This window comes from Mustelus asterias, chromosome 26 (assembly GCF_964213995.1).
Source record: "Mustelus asterias chromosome 26, sMusAst1.hap1.1, whole genome shotgun sequence".
Lineage (NCBI taxonomy): Eukaryota > Metazoa > Chordata > Chondrichthyes > Carcharhiniformes > Triakidae > Mustelus > Mustelus asterias.
Window position 1 is genome coordinate 9087695 of NC_135826.1, and position 21129 is coordinate 9108823.

Here is a 21129-nt window from a genome sequence, read left to right on the forward strand (position 1 = left end):
CAGATGCCTCTTTAAATGTTGCTAATGTGCCTGCTTCCACCACCACCTCTGGTAATTCACAAGAAGAAGTTTAACAACACCAGGTTAAAGTCCAACAGGTTTATTTGGTAGCAAAAGCCACACAAGCTTTCGAGGCTCTTTAACCTGGTGTTGTTAAACTTCTTACTGTGTTTACCCCAGTCCAACGCCGGCATCTCCACTTCACAAGAATACCAATGTCAGGAGAAACAAAGTTATACAGTATAGATTTGACCGTGTTTTCAGGAGACAATCTGGATACAAGTTGCAGTGACTGCATTACTAAAATGGATCGATTAAGGAAGTGCTTTAACAATCTGACACAAGTTGCCAAGGTGAGTGAGTTTACCTTCAAATGGCATATCCTACCACCAGCCTTATCCACTGTTTAAATTACTACACCCCCATCAGCATCAACCAACAATCAATAATCATCACTGGAATTTGTGGACATTATCTCTTTCGTATGCCCAGCACTGTCGCAAACCTTGGGCAAACTACTTACAGATTTGAAGGGCGGCACGGTAGCACAGTGGTTAGCACTGCTGCTTCACAGCTCCAGGGTCCCGGGTTCGATTCCCGGCTCGGGTCACTGTGGAGTTTGCACATTCTCCTCGTGTCTGCGTGGGTTTCCTCCCACAGTCCAAAGATGTGCGGGTTAGGTTAATTGGCCAGGTTAAAAAAATTGCCCCTTAGAGTCCTGGGATGCGTAGGTTAGAGGGATTAGTGGGTAAAATATGTGGGGGTAGGGCCTGGGTGGGATTGTGGTCGGTGCAGACTCGATGGGCCAAATGGCCTCCTTCTGCACTGTAGGGTTTCTATGATTTCTATGATTCACACTGGTTGGCTATGCAACCTTCCCAATATCATCCAAAGATAGTGCAGGACACTCACTGACACACTTCCCACTTACTTTCAGCTAGAGGATGATTCAGGCAAAAGCTAGGAACTGGGATAGAACAGAGGGGGTGGCTTGCCTGTTTTAGCCGTGTGGCGAGCTGATCATCCTGAGTCATAGGAAGACTTGCATTTCTAAAGTGCGTTTCATAATCACAGGCCTTTCCAAAATGTTCTGCAACCATTGAAGTATTTTGAAATATAGTTGCTCGCTGTTATAATGTAGGGAATGCAGCACCAATTTCCCGCTCAGTAAGCTCCCTCAAACTGCAATGTATTAACGAGCCCACAGCCTGGTGGGTGTCACTGAGGCCGTGGCCACTGGTGTTTTGACAGGATCGATAATAATGGAATCTGTATACCTAATCGTCCTCTCTTTTTTCATTAATTCATGGGACATGGGCGTCACTGGCTGGGCCAGCATTTATTGCCCATCCCTAGTTGCCCTTGAACTGAGTGTCATTTCAGAGGGCAGTTGAGAGTCAACCACATTGCTGTGGCTCTGGAGTCACAGGTAGGCCAGGTAAGGACAGAAGATTTCCTTCCCTAAAGGACATTAATGAACCAGATGGGTTTTCCCAACAATGGTTTCAAAGAACAAAGAACAAAGAACAAAGAACAATACAGCACAGGAACAGGCCCCTCGGCCCTCCAAGCCCGCGCCGCTCCCCGGTCCAGGATTGAATCCTGAATCCAGGATCCCCACCCAATTTTCCAGCCTATCTACATACCAATATCCTATCCACCGAGCTGTCCCTCACAGCTACGATGCTTTGTTCATTACAACCTATTAACTTACCCCCACCCCCCCATTCCAGACCATGTGATCTCCAGGGAGAGGCGAAAACCCAGAGTGAAAAACCCCAGGGCCAATATGGGGAAAAAAAAATCTGGGAAATTCCTCTCCGACCCCCTGAGGCGATCGAAACGAGTCCAGGAGATCACAATGGCCCCGATCGGAAAATGCTTCCCAACCCTAGTCATTTCCACTTCCACGAACACCATATGAATCCCCTGCCCCCGAGACAGGTTCCCAACTATCCGCAGTCTCACTCTGTACTGGCACCAGCAAGATGATCGTAGAATGAAGCCTTGAAACGAGAAACCAGGAACAATTAGCCCGCGCCGCTCCCTGGTCCAAACTAGATCACTCTTTTGTATCCCTCCATTCCCACTCCGTTCATATAGCTGTCTAGATAAGTCTTAAACGTTCCCAGTGTGTCCGCCTCCACCACCTTGCCCGGCAACACATTCCAGGCCCCCACGACCCTCTGTGTGAAATATGTCCTTCTGATATCTGTGTTAAACCTCCCCCCCTTCACCTTGAACCTATGACCCCTCGTGAACGTCACCACCGACCCGGGGAAAAGCTTCCCACCGTTCACCCTATCTATGCCTTTCATAATTTTATACACCTCTATTAAGTCTCCCCTCATCCTCCGTCTTTCCAAGGAGAACAACCCCAGTTTCCCCAATCTCTCCTCATAACCAAGCCCCTCCATACCAGGCAACATCCTGGTAAACCTCCTCTGTACTCTCTCCAAAGCCTCCACGTCCTTCTGGTAGTGTGGCGACCAGAACTGGACGCAGTATTCCAAATGCGGCCGCACCAACGTTCTATACATCTGCAACATCAGACCCCAACTTTTATACTCTATGCCCCGTCCTATAAAGGCAAGCATGCCATATGCCTTCTTCACCACCTTCTCCACCTGTGACGTCACCTTCAAAGATCTGTGGACTTGCACACCCAGGTCCCTCTGCGTCTCTACACCCTTTATGGTTCTTCCATTTATCGTGTAGCTCCTCCCTACATTATTCCCACCAAAATGCATCACTTCGCATTTATCAGGATTGAACTCCATCTGCCATTTCCTTGCCCAAATTTCCAGCCTATCTATATCCTTCTGTAGCCTCTGACAATGTTCCTCACTATCTGCAAGTCCTGCCAGTTTTGTGTCGTCCGCAAACTTACTGATCACCCCAGTTACTCCTTCTTCCAGATCATTTATATAAATCACAAACAGCAGAGGTCCCAATACAGAGCCCTGCGGTACACCACTAGTCACAGGCCTCCAGCCGGAAAAAGACCCTTCCACTACCACCCTCTGTCTTCTATGACCAAGCCAGTTCTCCACCCATCTAGCCACCTCCCCCTTTATCCCATGGGATCCAACCTTTTTCACTAGCCTACCATGAGGGACTTTGTCAAACGCTTTACTAAAGTCCATATAGACAACATCCACGGCCCTTCCTTCGTCAACCATTTTGGTCACTTCTTCAAAAAACACCACCAGGTTCGTGAGGCATGACCTCCCTCTCACAAAACCATGTTGACTATCGTTAATGAGTTTATTCCTTTCTAAATGCGCATACATCCTATCTTTAAGAATCTTCTCCAACAACTTCCCCACCACGGACGTCAAGCTCACCGGCCTATAATTACCCGGGTTATCCTTCCTACCCTTCTTAAATAACGGGACCACATTGGCTATCCTCCAATCCTCTGGGACCTCACCTGTGTCCAGTGACGAGACAAAGATTTGCGTCAGAGGCCCAACTATTTCACCTCTCGTCTCCCTGAGCAGCCTTGGATAGATTCCATCAGGCCCTGGGGATTTGTCAGTCTTTATATTCTCTAACAAACCTAACACTTCCTCCTTTGTAATGGAGATTTTCTCCAACGGTTCAACACTCCCCTCCGAGACACTCCCAGTCAACACATCCCTCTCCTTAGTGAATACCGACGCAAAGTATTCATTTAGGATCTCCCCTACCTCTTTGGGCTCCAAGCATAAGTCCCCACTTTTGTCCCTGAGAGGTCCGATTTTTTCCCTTACAACCCTTTTGTTCCTAACGTATGAATAAAATGCCTTGGGATTCTCCTTAATCCTGTCTGCCAAGAACATTTCGTGACCCCTTTTTGCTCTTCTAATTCCCCGTTTGAGTATTTTCCTACTTTCATTATACTCTTCCAGAGCTCCCTCCGTTTTTAGCTGCTTGGACCTAACATACGCCTCTCTTTTCCTTTTGACCAGTCCCTCAATTTCCCTGGTTATCCACGGTTCTCTAATCCTACCCTTCCTATCCTTCTTTTTTACAGGCACATGCTTGTCCTGTAGCCCTAACAACCATTCCTTAAAAGACTGCCACATACCAGATGTGGATTTACCCTCAAACAGCCTCTCCCAATCAAGAGCTGCCAATTTCTGCCTGATTCATTGTCATCAATAGATTGTTAATTCCAGATTTTTTAAATTGAGATTCGAACCCGGGTCCCCGGGATATTAGCTGAGTTTCTGGATTAATGGTCTAGCGATAATACCACTAGGCCATCGTCTCCCCTGTCTCATCCTGCAATCTCTTCTGATTCATTAGCTGCGGCTAGCGTAAGCATGCACCTCTTCCTTTCTCCCCTCTCCGCATCCCAATCCAACCCCTCGTCACTTTTCCATTTCATGCACCAAAGAACCGGAATCTTCCCAGTCAGTGGAGGAGGAGGGCAGTGAAGATGAATAGACACCCTCACTGGATCTTATACTTGTGGCCAGGAGCTCAGAGATGAACATAGCATATTTCAGAGGCTAGAGACACCAGCTACAAGTACGCAGGAGCCAAGGTGGTGTGGAAGACAAGGTTTATAAACAAAGGGTTGTGAATGAAGCCCAGTCCATCATGCAAAATCTGAGGGCACACACCAACCGACTAAAGAACAGCTTCTTCCCTGCTGCCATCAGACTATTGAACAGACCTACCTTGTATTCAGTTGATCTTTCTCTACACCTTAACTACGACTGTAACACTACATTCTGCACTCTCTCCTCTCCTCCCCTATGCACTCTATGATCGGTATGTTTTGTCTGTGCAGCGCGCAAGAAACAATCCTTTTCACTGAATATCCCAATACATGTGACAATAATAAATCAAATCAAGTCAAAAGCAGCAAGCTGGAAGCAGCCAAACATATCAAAAGTTTAAGAACTACAGTCACATGGTTGTGTTACGAAGGGGAAGGTTGATCTCCTCTCTGAGAACTAACACTCAGCCACTCAAAGAGAAGTACCTCCTTTCACAATCTGTTAAAGTGTGTGTGAGATGGAGGAATTACCTGCCCTTCAACAGCTTTTAGTGGTTAAATCAAAATAACTACCTGAGACTCTGTGTACAATCAACAAGCAACACTTCATTTATCTCGCTAACAGTAAACAGGTTAACTCAACTATCAACAAACCAAATAAAGCACTATTCTAATGGAATGCTGTTTGGATAAGTATAATTCCCACTCATTAACAAAAACAAATAGAATTTCTCAGTCACACTCAAAATGCAGCCAGGTTTGTTGTCTTCCCGAATGTTCTTTCTTCTTTGCTGATTTCTGCTGCCTTCTGTTGTTCTGAGATGAGATGAGGCTTTCTTTTCAGACACAAATGTGACTGTTACACCGGCAGTGAGTTGTCTGTGTCTCTCTCTAGCTGCTGTGAACTGCGGCCGTCGCTGGCAGGTGGTCTTTCTGGCTGTTGGAGCTGGGGGCTGTGGCCTTTCTACCCCTGATGACATACCAAAATTCACATAAAGGGTGTAGAGACGCAGAGGGACCTGGGTGTGCAAGTCCACAGATCTTTGAAGGTGACGTCACAGGTGGAGAAGGTGGTGAAGAAGGCATATGGCATGCTTGCCTTTATAGGACGGGGCATAGAGTATAAAAGTTGGGGTCTGATGTTGCAGATGTATAGAACGTTGGTTCGGCCGCATTTGGAATACTGCGTCCAGTTCTGGTCGCCACACTACCAGAAGGACGTGGAGGCTTTGGAGAGAGTACAGAGGAGGTTTGCCAGGATGTTGCCTGGTATGGAGGGGCTTGGTTATGAGGAGAGATTGGGGAAACTGGGGTTGTTCTCCTTGGAAAGACGGAGGATGAGGGGAGACTTAATAGAGGTGTATAAAATTATGAAAGGCATGGATAGGGTGAACGGTGGGAAGCTTTTCCCCGGGTCGGTGGTGACGTTCACGAGGGGTCATAGGTTCAAGGTGAAGGGGGGGAGGTTTAACACAGATATCAGAAGGACATATTTCACACAGAGGGTCGTGGGGGCCTGGAATGTGTTGCCGGGCAAGGTGGTGGAGGCGGACACACTGGGAACGTTTAAGACTTATCTAGACAGCTATATGAACGGAGTGGGAATGGAGGGTACAAAAGAGTGGTCTAGTTTGGACCAGGGAGCGGCGTGGGCTAATTGTTCCTTGTTTCTCGTTTCAAGGCTTCATTCTATGATCATCTTGCTGGTGCCAGTACAGAGCGAGACTGCGGATAGTTGGGAACCTGTCTCGGGGGCAGGGAATTCATATGGTGTTCGTGGAAGTGAAAATGACTAGGGTTGGGAAGCATTTTCCGATCAGGGCCATTGTGATCTCCTGGACTCGTTTCGATCGCCTCAGGGGGTCGGAGAGGAATTTCCCAGATTTTTTTTTCCCCATATTGGCCCTGGGGTTTTTCACTCTGGGTTTTCGCCTCTCCCTGGAGATCACATGGTCTGGAATGGGGGGGTGGGGGTGAGTTAATAGGTTGTAATGAACAAAGCATCGTAGCTGTGAGGGACAGCTCGGTGGATAGGATATTGGTATGTAGATAGGCTGGAAAATTGGGCGGGGATCCTGGATTCAGGATTCAATCCTGGACCGGGGAGCGGCGCGGGCTTGGAGGGCCGAAGGGCCTGTTCCTGTGCTGTATTGTTCTTTGTTCTTTGTTCTTTGTTCTAACACGATTGGTTTACAGGTTATCAAAACATCAAAATTCAAATCTGATAGGCTGTAGCTATTCAAATGCCTATTTCAAATCGATTGGTTAAAATTCAAAAACAACCTTCGTCTTGGCAGCACCACTAGGCGAGCGATATAATGTTTCACTCTGTGTTCTCTGTGTACTGCACTGCTTCTCTTTTGTACACAAAAAACTAAACCATCTTTTAAATAGACAATTTTACAACTCTTAGCATTTTACAATTTTTTATCATTTTAAACACTAACTTCACAACAGCTGCTGCAAGCAGTGGTGGCCTTGTCCTGTTTTAAGGTTGCGTGGTGGCAACAGTACTTGTCAGATTTCAGTTACAACCTCTTTGATGATGCAAGGATGTCAAACATTAGTCATCGCTGAAACTGAGGTAAGATGTGGCCTCCTGCTGAACGCCCCTCTCCCTGTCTTCCCTCTTCTTGCAGCTTGTCATCTTTTGATGTCCCCGGCGATGCTCAACTCCCAGAGGAAGCACAACCAGGCCATTCCTTTGTTTTAGCACAATCTTTTAAATCAACAAAAATGGGCCTCGCATCACTGCACCAGCCGGACCTACACCATCCAAACATGTACAGAAAAGCTCCAAAAACAAGTACAATGGTAGCAGCGGCCAGAAGAAAAAATCCAGCACCAAACCTGAAGGAATTTCATCATCCCTTTAAATAGTGTGGGTCGGGGTCTTTAATTTAGTAGGTGCTCAGTTGTGAGAGGTTAACACAAGGAGTAGATTGGAGCTGGAGTTCAAAGATAGCGGTCTGGCATCAAACGAGCAGTACAGATGTCATATAATAAAAGCAACATACTATGGATTCGGGTGCTGGAATTTTACCGCCTCGCTCACCCGAGGCTCGTAAGAACCCACCCAAGGCCAACAGAGAATGCCGTTCTGCAAGCTTCACCCACACCAATTCTGGGGCGGGCGAGGCTCACAGAACAGCATTCTCAATTGGCCTCAGGCCGGATTGTATGAGCCTCGGGTGGGCAAGACGGTAAAATTCCGTTTTGGAAGACTGAAATCAAAACAAGAAGTGCTGCTAGAAAATTATGTTTTATAGAAGTCAATCATTATGAGTTTATTAAAAGGAGCCTGTTTAGAGTAACCTTTACTCTGGGTCTAACAGCAGCGAAGATAAATAATTGGCCATCTTGGTGAGTGAATTAAATGCTTAAACTAATGGTGTGTCTTGTGGAGTAGTGGGGTTAGATCCCAGTGGTAACACTGTCAACCATTGTGAGGGCGGTGGGTGATGGTGGTGGTGATGGGTGGGGATCTTCGACTGAAAAAACTTTATCACCTCTCTTCTCGCTGTCCAATGCCCCACACATTCCTTCCAAGTTGTGGTGAACCATTGTTGGTTCCCACCAGGTAGTGCTGAGCCATGGTCTGGCCAGTACTGTGAGTCTGTAGATATGTTACTGTTGGGGTTAGGGTTGGGCTGTTCTACCTGTTAATATAGTCCTATGGTACACCCCAGTTGGCTCCACCTCCTGGGAGAGATATAATGGTCACTCCTCTGCCTGGTGACCCTTTAGTCTGGGATTGTGTATTGTATATAGCAGCTCTGTTATTGTTGGCAATAAAAGCCTTTATTTCCCGAGTACATCCTGCCTCCCGTGTGACTTATCGCGCATCAATTTTATTACCAACAAGTAAATTCTTTTTTTTTGAAAAAAAAACAAAAGACAACATGGAGCAAATGCTTAAACCCGAACGGCTTACATTGGACCCACGTGCGGCGGGAGCATCGAACACTTTCGACCACTGGTTGAAGTGTTTCCAAGATTACCTCGACGCCTCCACAGCGGTCACCGACGACGCCAACAGACTCCGGGTCCTGCACGCGAGGGTAAGCGACGCTGTATACTTAGCGATCCGTGAGGCCCCCGACTACAAAGGGGCCCTCGAGCTTCTCAAAAAACGATACAACAAACCGCCGAATGAGATCCATGCTCGACACCTTCTAGCCACTCGACGGCGGCAGCCCGGCGAAACGACGGAACAGTACGCGTGCGAGCTTCAGCAGCTAGCCAGAGCCTGCAACTGCAAGTCAGTGTCGGCAGCCCAGTACATGAGCGACCTAGTTCGAGATGCGTTCGTGGCGGGAATCGGCTCATCGTACATCCGCCTTCGGCTGTTGGAGCAAGGTAACCTCGATCTCACTAAAACCATACAGTTAGCTGACGCTCTAGAAACGGCCTCCAAAAGTCTGGAGATGTACCCCAACGACCGCGTGGAGACAGTGTGGCAGGGGCAGCCGCAGACTCCACTTTATTCAGCGGGACCGAAAAACAGCGCGATTGCGTTTCCAGCCTCGGACCTGATGACGGCAGCAGCTCCAGGTGGCCCACGGTGTTACTTCTGTCGGGGGGTGAAACACCCTCGGCAGCGACGTCCAGCTAAAGCGGTGTTGTGCTCCGCCTGCGGCAAGAAGGGGCATTATTCCAAAGTGTGCCGGTCCAAACTTCCATCCAAAAACAGCAGTGCGGCGTGTGACTCCCCGGAGCCGGCCTCCTTATCTTCTGCATCTTCAAGGACTTCTACCACGTGCGATTCCAGGACGTCGCCATTCCGAACGACGGAGTCGCAAGACACGTGCGACCTGCAGGGGCTGCAGGTTTTCGCGCCATCGGCCACGTGCGACCCATGGGGGCAGCCATTTTGGTCGGCACCGACCGCGAATGACCAGCAGGGGTCGTCATCAACCATCTCAGCTGCCTGCAGTTGCACCCACGAACCAATGGTGGCGTCGATCATCCTGGACCAGGCCAAGCCTCACAGACTCGACAAGTCCATGATGGACATACAGGTAAACAGACGCCAGATTTATTGTTTGTTTGACAGCACGGAGAGTATCATTCATCCTGACACCGTGAAGCGGTGTGGTCTCCAGATTCGGACTGTTAGGCAGACAATTTCGATGGCGTCAAGGTCCCGGTCTGTCACCGTGCTAGGGAGCTGCGTGGTCAATCTGACGGTGCAGGGCACAGTTTACGAGAACTTCAGGCTCCTTGTGTTACCGCACCTTTGCGCGCCAATACTCCTAGGACTAGATTTTATGGTCCACCTGAAGAGTGTAACCCTGCAGTATGATGGGCTACTCCCTCCGCTTTCAGTGGGAGACCCGCAGCCTCTAAATTGCCCAACGTGCTCCACATGTAGTCACTCAACGCTTAGCATTACCACACCCTTCCTATTCCAGAATCTCATGCCAGGCTGCAAGCCCATCGCAACAAAGAGCAGGCGTTACAGCGCTGAGGATCGGATCTTCATTCGATCTGAAGTTCAGCGGCTCCTCAAGGAAGGGATCATCCAACCTAGCGCTAGTCCTTGGAGAGTGCAAGTCGTGGTGGTTAAGAATGGGAACAAACCCCGGATGGTCATAGGCTATAGTCAGACCATTAACAGACACACGCAGCTGGATGCGTATCCCCTCCCGCACATATCTGACATGGTCAACCAGATTGCGCAGTACTGGGTGTTCTCCACCATCGACTTAAAATCTGCTTATCACCAGCTCCCCATTCGCCCAGAGGACCGACAATATACGGCCTTTGAGGCGGATGGTCGCCTGTACCATTTTTTAAGGGTTCCTTTTGGTGTCACGAATGGGGTCTCGGTCTTCCAGTGTGCTATGGACCGAATGGTGGACCAGAACGGGCTGCGGGCTACCTTCCCGTACCTGGATAACGTCACCATCTGCGGCCATGACCAGCAGGACCACGATGCCAACTTTCTTAGATTCTTACGCACTGCATCTCGCCTGAATCTGACCTACAACAGGGAGAAGTGTGTATTTCGCACGCGCCACCTAGCTATCCTCGGATAGGTGGTGGAAAACGGGGTCCTTGGCCCTGATCCAGACCATATGCGTCCCCTCCTCGAACTCCCCCTGCCCACTCGCATCAAAGCACTGAGAAGATGTTTAGGCTTCTTCTCATACTATGCACAGTGGGTTCCCAATTACGCGGACAAAGCCCGTCCGCTCATCAAGTCTACCTCTTTTCCCCTAGCAACAGAGGCTTGCTTAGCCTTTGCAAGAATAAAAGCCGACATCGCGAAAGCCACGATGCACGCTATCGATGAGTCCATCCCCTTCCAGGTGGAGAGTGATGCACCTGATTTCGCCCTGGCCGCCACACTTAACCAGGCGGGCAGGCCCGTCGCCTTTTTCTCTCGCACCCTCCAAGGCCCTGAAATTCGGCATTCGGTGGTGGAAAAGGAGGCCCAGGCCATTGTGGAGGCCGTTCGGCATTGGCGCCATTACTTGGCAGGAAAACGGTTCACTCTGCTCACGGACTAGCGGTCCGTGGCGTTCATGTTCAACAACACGCTACGGGGTAAGATCAAGAATGATAAAATTTTGAGGTGGGGAATCGACCTCTCCACCTACAATTATGATATCATGTACCGTCCAGGGAAGCTCAACGAGCCCTCGGACGCCCTGTCACGTGGAACATGCGCTAGTGTGCAGGAGAATCGATTACAGGCTCTCCACAATGACCTCTGCCATCCGGGGGTCACTCAGCTCTTCCACTTCATAAAGGCCCAGAATCTACCCTACTCGGTGGAGGATGTCAGGTCCATAACCAGAAGCTGCCGGGTATGCGCGGAATGCAAATCGCACTTCTACCGACCTGACAGGACACACCTCATTAAGGCCACTCGTCCCTTCGAAAGACTGAGTGTGGACTTTAAGGGCCCCCTTCCCTCGACAGATCGGAACGTGTACTTCCTCAATGTGATTGATGAGTACTCACGATTCCCTTTTGTCATTCCCTGTTCTGATATGACCGCTGCCACGGTTATCAAGGCATTTCGTGATCTTTTCACCCTGTTCGGTTACCCCTGTTACATCCACAGCGATAGGGGCTCGTCGTTCATGAGCGACGACTTGAGGCAATACCTGCTCTCACATGGGATTGCCTCTAGTAGAACCACGAGCTACAACCCTAGGGGTAACGGACAGGTTGAACGAGAGAATGCTACAGTCTGGAAGGCTGTCTTACTGGCATTGAGGTCTAAAGGTCTTCCAGTCTCCCGTTGGCAAGAGGTACTCCCAGATGCGCTCCACTCCATATGCTCACTCCTGTGTACGGCAACCAACGCTCCTCCTCATGAGAGAATGTTTTCATTCCCTAGGAAGTCTTCCTCTGGGACCTCATTACCGTCTTGGTTGACGTACTCAGGACCTGTCCTCCTGCGGCGACATGTTAGGACCCGCAAGTCCGACCCTTTGGTTGAACAGGTCCATCTCCTCCACCCCAACCTGCAGTATGCCTACGTGGCATATCCTGACGGGCGAGAGGACACGGTCTCGATTCGAGATCTGGCGCCAGCAGGGGGCTTGGAAACCCCTGTCACTCCCACACCCCCAGTTAGGGACCCCCCAACCATTATTTCCCCTCCTGACACGGCGCGGGCAGTATCGGGACCACCACTTAACCCTCTTACTCCCGTATACAGCTTGCCTGAGTCCAGGAGATGGTCGCCACTTCAAGGCGTGCCCGAGTTCAGCGGATTGTCACCACCTCGTGGTCTACCGGCCCGTGAGGAACTGGAGGAGTCGCTGGACACCGCCTTGGAGAGGATGTCACCGCGATTGCCTGAACCGGTGTCATCGCCGGTGTTGAGGGGGTCACAGCAACGGTGCGGTCCCCCAGACCATTTGAACTTATAGACAGATGAACAATTGTTCTGTGTTTTGTACCCCGCCGGCCTTTGTTTTCAAAGGAGGGGTGAATGTGGTGAACCATTGTTGGTTCCCACCAGGTAGTGCTGAGCCATGGTCTGGCCAGTACTATGAGTCTGTAGATATGTTACTGTTGGGGTTAGGGTTGGGCTGTTCTACCTGTTAATATAGTCCTATGGTACACCCCAGTTGGCTCCGCCTCCTGGGAGAGGTATAAAGGTCACTGCTCTGCCTGGTGACCCTTTAGTCTGGGATTGTATATTGTTTATAGTAGCTCTGTTATTGTTGGCAATAAAAGCCTTTATTTCCCGAGTACATCCTGCCTCCCGTGTGATTTATCGCGCATCACAAGTGAAGCAGTGATTTATATGTACTTATTTCAATTTGATCTACTGTATTCACTGCTCACAGTGCAGTCTTCTCTACACTAATGGATTAAACGCAGACTGAGTGACAGCTTTGAAGAACATCTTCACTCAGTCCACAGGCATGACACGAACCATCCAGTCGCTTGCCATTCCAATTCACCATCTTGCTCTCATGATGTGACGCTACTGTGCCTTTAAGGAATGTATTTTGATCCTGTTTCTTTGCTGTATTTTTGTTATATCGTTGCTGTGATGTCTGTTGAAGTCATATAAAAGGCTTTTGTTTATTGTTAATTTGGGCCTAATACAATGTCTTGGAGTTTGATGAGTTCACAGCCCTTTTGAATTGTTGGGGGTGGGGGGGGGGGGGAGGTTGGTTGACAGGTCATGGTCAAATGGTTTGTTCACAGAGGAATCCAAGGATTCACTTTCAGTTTGGCTAGCTAGAAGGTGTTTAGATTCCAGGCTGGGTGAGGTGTTTTTGCTTCTCTCCCTCATATTGGAAATTCTGCTGGCCAGTTCAAAACAGTCTTTCCTGCCTTTCTAGAGTGAAATTTCTGCTGTTGATTGTTTGCTAGCTGGAGTCAAACAGTGGCTCTATCTCTACCTCGAGGTGGACTCGGAGCTACAGGACAGAGAAGTCAGAGAAGTCCAACCAAAGGACTAGTTCATAGCAGGTATTTCAGAGCTGGAAAATCATGTAAGGATACATATTTTCTGTGCTAAAACCAGGGCGGTGTGTTGGTAAGAATGTTGTGTTGGAACAGTACATTGAGCTGTTAATGTTCGTACAATACCATGGTTGTTTTATTTCTTGTTTGTAATCGGTAAAAGTTCTTGCTAATTTTCTTTCTATGTATTAACTGTATTTTTAAATAATCTTTGTTTGATAAAAGCTCCCTAGTGGGTCATTTGAATCATACCCAAAGTGAAACATCTTATGTTTACCCACGCCAAAATTCAAAGTGCAAAATTTATGATCTAGATTGACTTCATAAAACACCTTGGGGTTTCTGACTTGAATCATAAAAACATTCACATTTCTGTCATCGATCTACTACAATATTCCAGTGAAGCCCAACAGGGCATGCAACAGTCTAGGGGTATTATCGCTAGACTATTATTCCAGAAACTCAGTTAATGTTCTGGGGTCCCGGGTTCAAGTTCTGCCACGATAGATGATGGAATTTGAATTCAATTTTTAAAATCTGGAATTAAGAATCTATTGATGAGCATGAAACAATTGTCAATTGTTGGAAAAACCCATCTGGTTCACTAATGTCCTTTAGGGAAGGAAATCTGCCGTCCTTACCTGGTCTGGCCTACATGGGACTCCAGACCCACAGCAATGTGGTTGACTCTCAACAGCCCTCCAAGGGTAACTAGGGATGGGCAATAAATGCTGGCCAGCCAGTTCCATAGAAGTCATATTGGGCTCGAAACAGTAACTCTGTTTCTCTTTCCACAGATGCTGCTAAACCTGCTGGGTTCTTCCAGCACGTGGTGTTTTCATTTTAGTACACATGTCACAATCCATTGGCTCTGTACGCTGTCAGTCATTAAGATAGAAGTGAACAAGTGCTTCTGACATTACATTTTCAAACATTAGGAAGGCACAAAACATCAACAAGATGGTGTGACAAATGCCAATATTTCTCCACTATATAATTTAGCAATATTTAAAAGAACCAATTCCAAACTAATTCTGTTGAAAGATGATCAATAGATCTCAAAATCTAACACCTTGCCTAGCTCATTAGTATTCAGACACACTTGTTTAGATCTGCTAACACAGACTAGCAATGTAACATGGGACCTTCCTGAACTGTTCAAAACTTTTACCCATAGGAGGCCTTCACATCTCTCATTTTTTAAATGATCTTCTATAATCCCTCACTTACTTGAAATGTACCTTGAGAATCTTTTAATTCCCCCTTTGGAATTTATAACCTTGCTTTTGATTAGAATGGTCTGGAGTGATTGAATATGATTAAAATCCCTCCTCTAAGACTCTCAGCATTACCCAGTGTGGAGGGGAAAGGGGGAGGGGGGAAGGGGGCGAGGGGGGAAGGGGCAAGGGGGGAGGGGGGGAAGGGGGGAAAGCGGGGAGTGGGGGAAAGGGGGAAGGGGGAGGGGGAACAGGGGAGGGGGAAGGGGGGAGGGGGAACGGGGAGGGGGGGAACGGGGGGGGAACGGGGGAGGGGGGAATCGGTGGGGGGAACGCGGGGAAGGGGGGAGGGGGGAGTGGGAGAGAGGGGAAGTGGGGAATGGGGGGAAGGGAAGAGGGGTGAGAGGGAAGAGGGGGCAAGGGGTTGGGCGAGGGTGGAGGGGGTGGGGGAGGGTGGATGGGGTGGGGAGGGGTAATGGGGCAGGGGAGGGGGTGGGGGGAGGGTGGAGGGGGTGGGGAGAGGGTGGAGGGGGAGGGTGGATGGGGTGGGGGATGGAGCGGGTGAGGGGGGATGGGGCAGGGGAGGGGCGATGGGGTAGGGGAGGGGCGATGGAGCAGGGGAGGGGGGATGGGGAAGTGGAGGGGGAAGAAGGAGGAGGGGGGCAGGGGGGAGGGGGATAAGGGGGGAGGGGGAATGGGGGGACGGGGCAGGAGGAAGGGGGAGGGGAGAGGGGAGGAAGGCGGAGGGGGGTGGAAGGAGAGGGGATGGGGGGAAGGAGAGGGGATGGGGGAAGGGGAGGGGGTGAGGGAGAATTGGGGAGATAGGGAGAAGGGGGGAGAAGGGGGGGCAGAGAGGGAGGAAGGGGATGGGGTAGGGGGGGGAGGAAACGAGAGGGGGTGGAGGGAGGAGGGGGTGGAGCAGGGGGAGGCAGAGGACCTCCTCATGAACCTGCTCCAGGGCCTGGCCAAACTTGCCATTAATAGGTCCAGGCAGCAGGCGATTGAGGGAATTATCTGACCTGACTGTCTGCCCCTCTACATTCGTGGCTGGGTGTTCCTGGAGAAGAAGTATGTGGTGTCCGAAGGCACTGTTAAGGCCTTCCGTGCCCGCTGGGCACCACAGGGACTGGGGTACATTATTGACCCCTTTAATCACATTCTGGTTTGATGCTTTGAGTTTCCTTTCCACTTTGTCCTTTGTTTTGGGTGGTTCCCCTCCTTTTGGGATTTATCCCTTTTAATTTGTCCCGGAGTTAATTTGATTTAGTTTATTTGGTTAACCAAAAAGAGCAAGTTTCCTTTCTAATTTGTTTTTTTGTTTTGGGGGGTTCCCCTTTTTTTTTGGAGGGCTGCCCCTTTTAATTTGTCCCTCAGGTAATTTGATTCTGTTTAATTGGTTAGTGAAAAAGATCGACTCTCAACATTGGTCGATGACAGCAGGTTTGTTCTTTTTCTATTGTCTCTGGGTTTCTATTGGTTAGTATAAAAACAATGACTGCCACCTGATCAGTATATAAATGTATTGCACAAGCTGCTACTAGAGAGGAGGTGAGTAAAGAGTGGGCTGGTAAAGTAGTGTGAGTTAATGAGATGGGTTTTAATTTTTGCTCGACAAATGAGAAGTTTGTAGGTTGTTTTTAATAGAACCATGTTTTGGTTGTCTGCGACTTGTAGGTTTTTTAAGTTACAAGTTAGTGTGAAGGCAGGCATGAAGTTACATATTTTTGTTTGTAGATCTGTTACTCCTATAAGAATCAGTATCATAGCATCCCTATAGTGCAGAAGAAGGCCATTTGGCCCATTGAGCCTGTGCTGACAACAATCCCACCCAGGTCCTATGTATTTACCTTGCTAAACCCTGACCTTGAGCAATTTAGTGTATGGCTAATCAGCCTAAGCTGCACATCTTTGTCACTGAAGGCTGGAATTGAACTCGGGTCACTGGGCAGCAGTGCTAACCACTGCTGCATGATTTTATTCACTTTTAAAATGGTGACCACCTTTTAACCTCTTCTGCAGATATCATTGGCTCAGCATGGCATCCACAACAGAAGAACAGCTTTCCAAAGTTGCGGAAAGTCAAGAAAGTGGTAACCAACAGGTAGTTACTGCTAGGGGTATGATAGAATGTTAACCTATTTTAAATGTACTTTAGTTACTTGGATAGGAAAGAACCAAGTTTTAGTAACATGTCTGTCTTGGCTAAATAACCAAGCAATCAGCTGTGCAGTGAGTTGGGCCTAACGATTTTTAATTCTATTGAGTTAATTGCCATGAAGTCTCCTGAAGAAAATAGAATTGTTAGCAATTAAAGCATTTGGTTCAATTAAATTTCTTAAATATACAATTAAATGCTTTAGATATTTGACTTGGAGTACTGAATAGTGACTAAAATTATGGCAGTTTCCCTGATTCATCCAAATTCCCAAAGAGTGTAATTTAATTTTGTTCTGCAATTAAAACTTTCAAACTCTTGAAGCTGCTAATCTAATACAATGCCCTTATTTCAAATCAAACCCTGGAGTGAAGACCACTGCATATGTTGGTCAAAAATGGTCTCCAGAATTTGGCTAGAATTTTTAAAGGTGAAATATATTTATAGATCTGCATGTTACATAACTTGCAATCATCAGATTGAGCTGCCATATCCCATTGTATTACAGGCCCTTGTTGAAACTGGGAATCTAGTGACCCTGAGTGATGTAGAAGATGAAACAATTAAGATTGTAAAAACTGCAGTACAAGATCAACCGGAACAAACTCAAGCTGTTGTGGTTGAAGGTGCCAGTGCTGTGGGTCAACTTGTGGCTACTGGTGTGGATATTTCGCTGCTCAAATCTGAGGAACTAGTTGATCGCTACCTTCCTATGACCAAGGAAGAACTAGGTAGCTAAACTTTACTGTCATATTTCATAAATCAGTCTTTAATCATTGCTGATCTTCAACCTGAAGACTTGACTTCCTTTCTGTTTCAGCTTTGGCTAAACTGGCCACTCCTATTGATTCTGATACTGCAACAGTACAGGAACAGAGTTATTATGTACGTTTGGGATCTTTATCCTCTAAGGTTCGCAATCGTGCATATGAGTATTCCGTAGCCAAAATACAGAGAGCCAAGGAGAATGGCCAGGAAACTCTCTCTCATCTCCAAAACCTTGTAGATCTGGTAAGACATGTCTTGATTGTAGATGCCACATTAACTGTGCTTGAGAAACTGCATCTAGTAAAATTCCTGTTTATAGTGGCAGGCAAACTCATTAGGAAAGTAGTTGTGCTAATTGAGTCTTGCATGGACTAATTGGGCTGATCTAAGCATTCTGTGAAATATGGTTGCAACAGTTTTTACTTGTTGCCTTCCCCACCAACTGAAATCTCTTTGCATGCTATGCCTTGATAGCCTCTTGCTCAGCATCTGAGACTCTCATTTAATCATGCTTGATTCTTCAGTTCTCAGTGGTCTCTGAATGAGGATGCTTCTGTTATGTTATTGAATTGTTGGGTTAACTTAACTGGTCATTGTATTTTCAGATTGAAATGGCCAAGAAGGAGGCTGAATCAGCAATCAAACTACAAGATATTCAAGCCAAACTAAATCAGATCCTACTCAACTGGAAAAAACACCAACCAGGTGATCAAGCTCATGAGGAACTGTCTGAAAAACCTGAAGTAAGAACTTGATTTTATCCAATAATAGTCTCACACCTCTAACCAAGAGGCATGAAAGGGCAGCCACTCTAGTGAAGGCTTTTGACAGCAATTATAAGCAGGCCATTTTCCCTAATGAAGTTGGTTACTCAGTATGAGCCCTGCCACTAATAACAGTGCAGCAAAATCTTATCCTTCCAAAAGATCAACCTGAGGTGGGTGGGGTTGGTTTCCTTCAGTGGAATTAATTTTAAGGTGGCAATACCTTGGGCCTTTAACTCCAAGAAGTGTTGGCTGTTAAAGCAACATTTTGTCCTTCAGTCAATACTAAAAACACTAGGGGCTATCCCATTTGCCCAGAACTTGCTTTTAGGAAAGAACTTGCTTTCAACAAAGCATCCATCCAAGATGTATCTTGAGCATTAGTGATGTGAAGATGTCATGTGCAAAATGGTGGGAGAATATATGATGGAGGCTTTTGGGAAGGAGGTTAAAACCAGGAAGGAATGGATCAGTTGGATTTGGTGCCAGTTTTGAAATGGAGTGAGATCAAATTTTTGGAAGGCTGGTCAGGAGACTGAAATAATGGGGATTACAGGGAGATGGGTCTTGGCAGCATGGAGACTTTCAGAAGTTCATCTTGGTTAAATGACAAAGGTTGCAAACTGTCTGGTCCAAGTGCTGTATGTTAGCTGGTGTCTCATTTGAAGGGGCAGAGGACTCTTAATCTTTTCTTGACTCCACCCCAAGTTTCCAAAGGAATGGCTACTGAAAGGGTTATAGGCTAGAAACTAAATTTCATTTTTAATATTGCAGCAACTTGAAACTCAGTCACTGGCTGTGACTCAGAATTTCTCTGATCAACTCCAAACCATCTGCCGAATGCTGGCTTCAAATGTTCGTGGTCTGCCTCAGAATATTGAGGATCAAGTGCAGCATGTGTGTAAACTAGCAGAAGAGATCTCCAGCACTCTTTCGTCAGCCACCTCTTTCCAAGATCTCTCCACACAATTCCTGACCCAGAGTAAAGAGCAAATGCTGAAGATCCGTGAGGGACTGGATGGGGTGATGGATTACCTGCTTCATGCCACACCTCTTAACTGGCTGGTGGAACCTTTCATCCCCCAGGTCACTGAAGATCCAGAGCATCTGGGTTCATCAATGAAGCAATCTGTGCTTGTGCCCCAAAAGAGGGAGGAAGAGGAGATTGTTTCATGACTTCAGATGGCTTGTTCAGATTTATTGAATGCATGATATAGCTGTGGAATACATTAACTGCCTTGAATAAGAACCACATTGAAAATGGTTTCTCACTGATAATTCTACTGTCTCTTGTATATACTTTCTAGTCATAATAAACAAATGCATACAAATTCCATTAGTCTCTGTCATTCTCTAATTTGTGGACAGAAATCTCCAAATTGACAAATCTTGGATATTGACCTGGTCATGTGCAGCAAATAAACAACTTGCCTTTGTTCCATCTGTCTTTGTTCAGCAATAGATAATCCTGGTCCTTAACAGTGCTCTTGAATTGCAGGAGCTAGTTGGTTAAGTTCATTAGATCAGAACTAATCATTGGCCCCATTTGGGGTATTAAACAAGGTGAGGACTACTGCCCTCCATCCCACGCCAGCCATTCATTCTCCATTTCCTAGTATAGTGCTCCTTTTAATCTGTTAATTGTCCTATCCTATCTATCTTGGGCCACTCATCCCATTGTGCCTGTGCTGGCTTTCTGAGCAATCCTGCTCCTTTTCAGTAAGTTCCTCTTTGTACCTGTCCAATTTCCTTTTTTAAAATTAATTTTGTTATCCATCAAACCTTTGGGTAAAATATCTAAATCCCCTCAGCTCTGAAAAAAATAAGATTTTCTCATTCACTCCAATCATCTACCAAGGAGTTAAATTTCTAACCTCTGACTAGTGACTCATTCACAACAGGGACAAGAATAACCCTTCTAGTTTAACCCTCTCTTCTCTCTTTCCTTCCCCCCCCCCCCCCCCCCCCAAAATTCAGTAAAGGGTAGAGGGAAAGTTAAGTCTTTACATCTTTTCTGACATGTGTTGCATAGAATTGCTCAATCTTTCATGTGACACCAACTGGTATTCTCTCATTAGCCTCCTTCTGCACTGTAGGACTTTCAGCCCATCAAGTCTGCAAGGACCACAATCCCACTCAGGCCCTATCCCCATACACTTACCTTAGCTACTCCTCCTGACACTAGGTCAGGTTAGCATAGCCAATTAACCTAACCCACACATCTTTGGAGTGTGGGAGGAAACCCACGGAGAATGTGCAAACTCCACCCACGGAGAATGTGCAAACTCCACACACTGACCCAAACCTGGAATCAAACCCAGGTCCCTACCACTGAGGTAGCACTGCTACCTCATTGTGTTGCAATGCCACCCTAGGAGTCAACCACATTCTGTGGCTTTAGAGTCACATGTATGTAAGGACAGCAGATTTCCTTCCCTAAAGGACATTAGTGACCCAGGTGGGTTTTTCTGACTGGTTTCGTGGTCATCAGTAGACTCTTAATTCTAGATTTTTTTTTTGAATTCAAATTCCAATATCTGCCATGGTGGTGTTTGAACCCAGGTCCTCCGAATGTTATCTGGGTTTCTGGAGTAATAGTCAAGTGATAATACCACTAGGCCATCGCCTCTCATTTCTACTTTTATAATTCTATCCACCTTGTGTAGTCCATGCCAATTGGCTTCCTTTCTGCACTTTATCGATTGTATAATACTGTTCCTTTGCAGTCTCTGGGTCAAAATCCTGGCATTCCCTCCCTAATGGCATTGTGGCTCAACCCAAAGTGTGTGG

At 47.2% G+C, this 21129-nt stretch overlaps 1 protein-coding gene across 1 annotated transcript; it reads left to right on the forward strand.

Annotated features, from left to right (window-relative positions):
• Positions 1 to 305: 305 nt before the first annotated feature.
• Positions 306 to 19515, forward strand: LOC144479383 (perilipin-2-like). Its single transcript, XM_078198003.1, has 5 exons — positions 306 to 353; positions 17316 to 17538; positions 17628 to 17818; positions 18181 to 18318; positions 19114 to 19515. Exons 1-5 carry the CDS (start codon positions 306 to 308, stop codon positions 19513 to 19515), a joined length of 1002 nt encoding a protein of 333 aa, XP_078054129.1.
• The last annotated feature ends 1614 nt before the right edge of the window (positions 19516 to 21129 follow it).

What these genes read in the sequence shown, in the direction of transcription:
- LOC144479383 (XM_078198003.1), top strand. Translation starts at nt 306, where the DNA reads ATGGATCGATTAAGGAAGTGCTTTAACAATCTGACACAAGTTGCCAAG. An exon ending in TATGACCAAGGAAGAACTAG is followed by an intron (nt 17,539 to 17,627) that starts GTAGCTAAACTT and finishes TTTCTGTTTCAG; the next exon opens with CTTTGGCTAAACTGGCCACT. An exon ending in AACTGTCTGAAAAACCTGAA is followed by an intron (nt 18,319 to 19,113) that starts GTAAGAACTTGA and finishes TTAATATTGCAG; the next exon opens with CAACTTGAAACTCAGTCACT.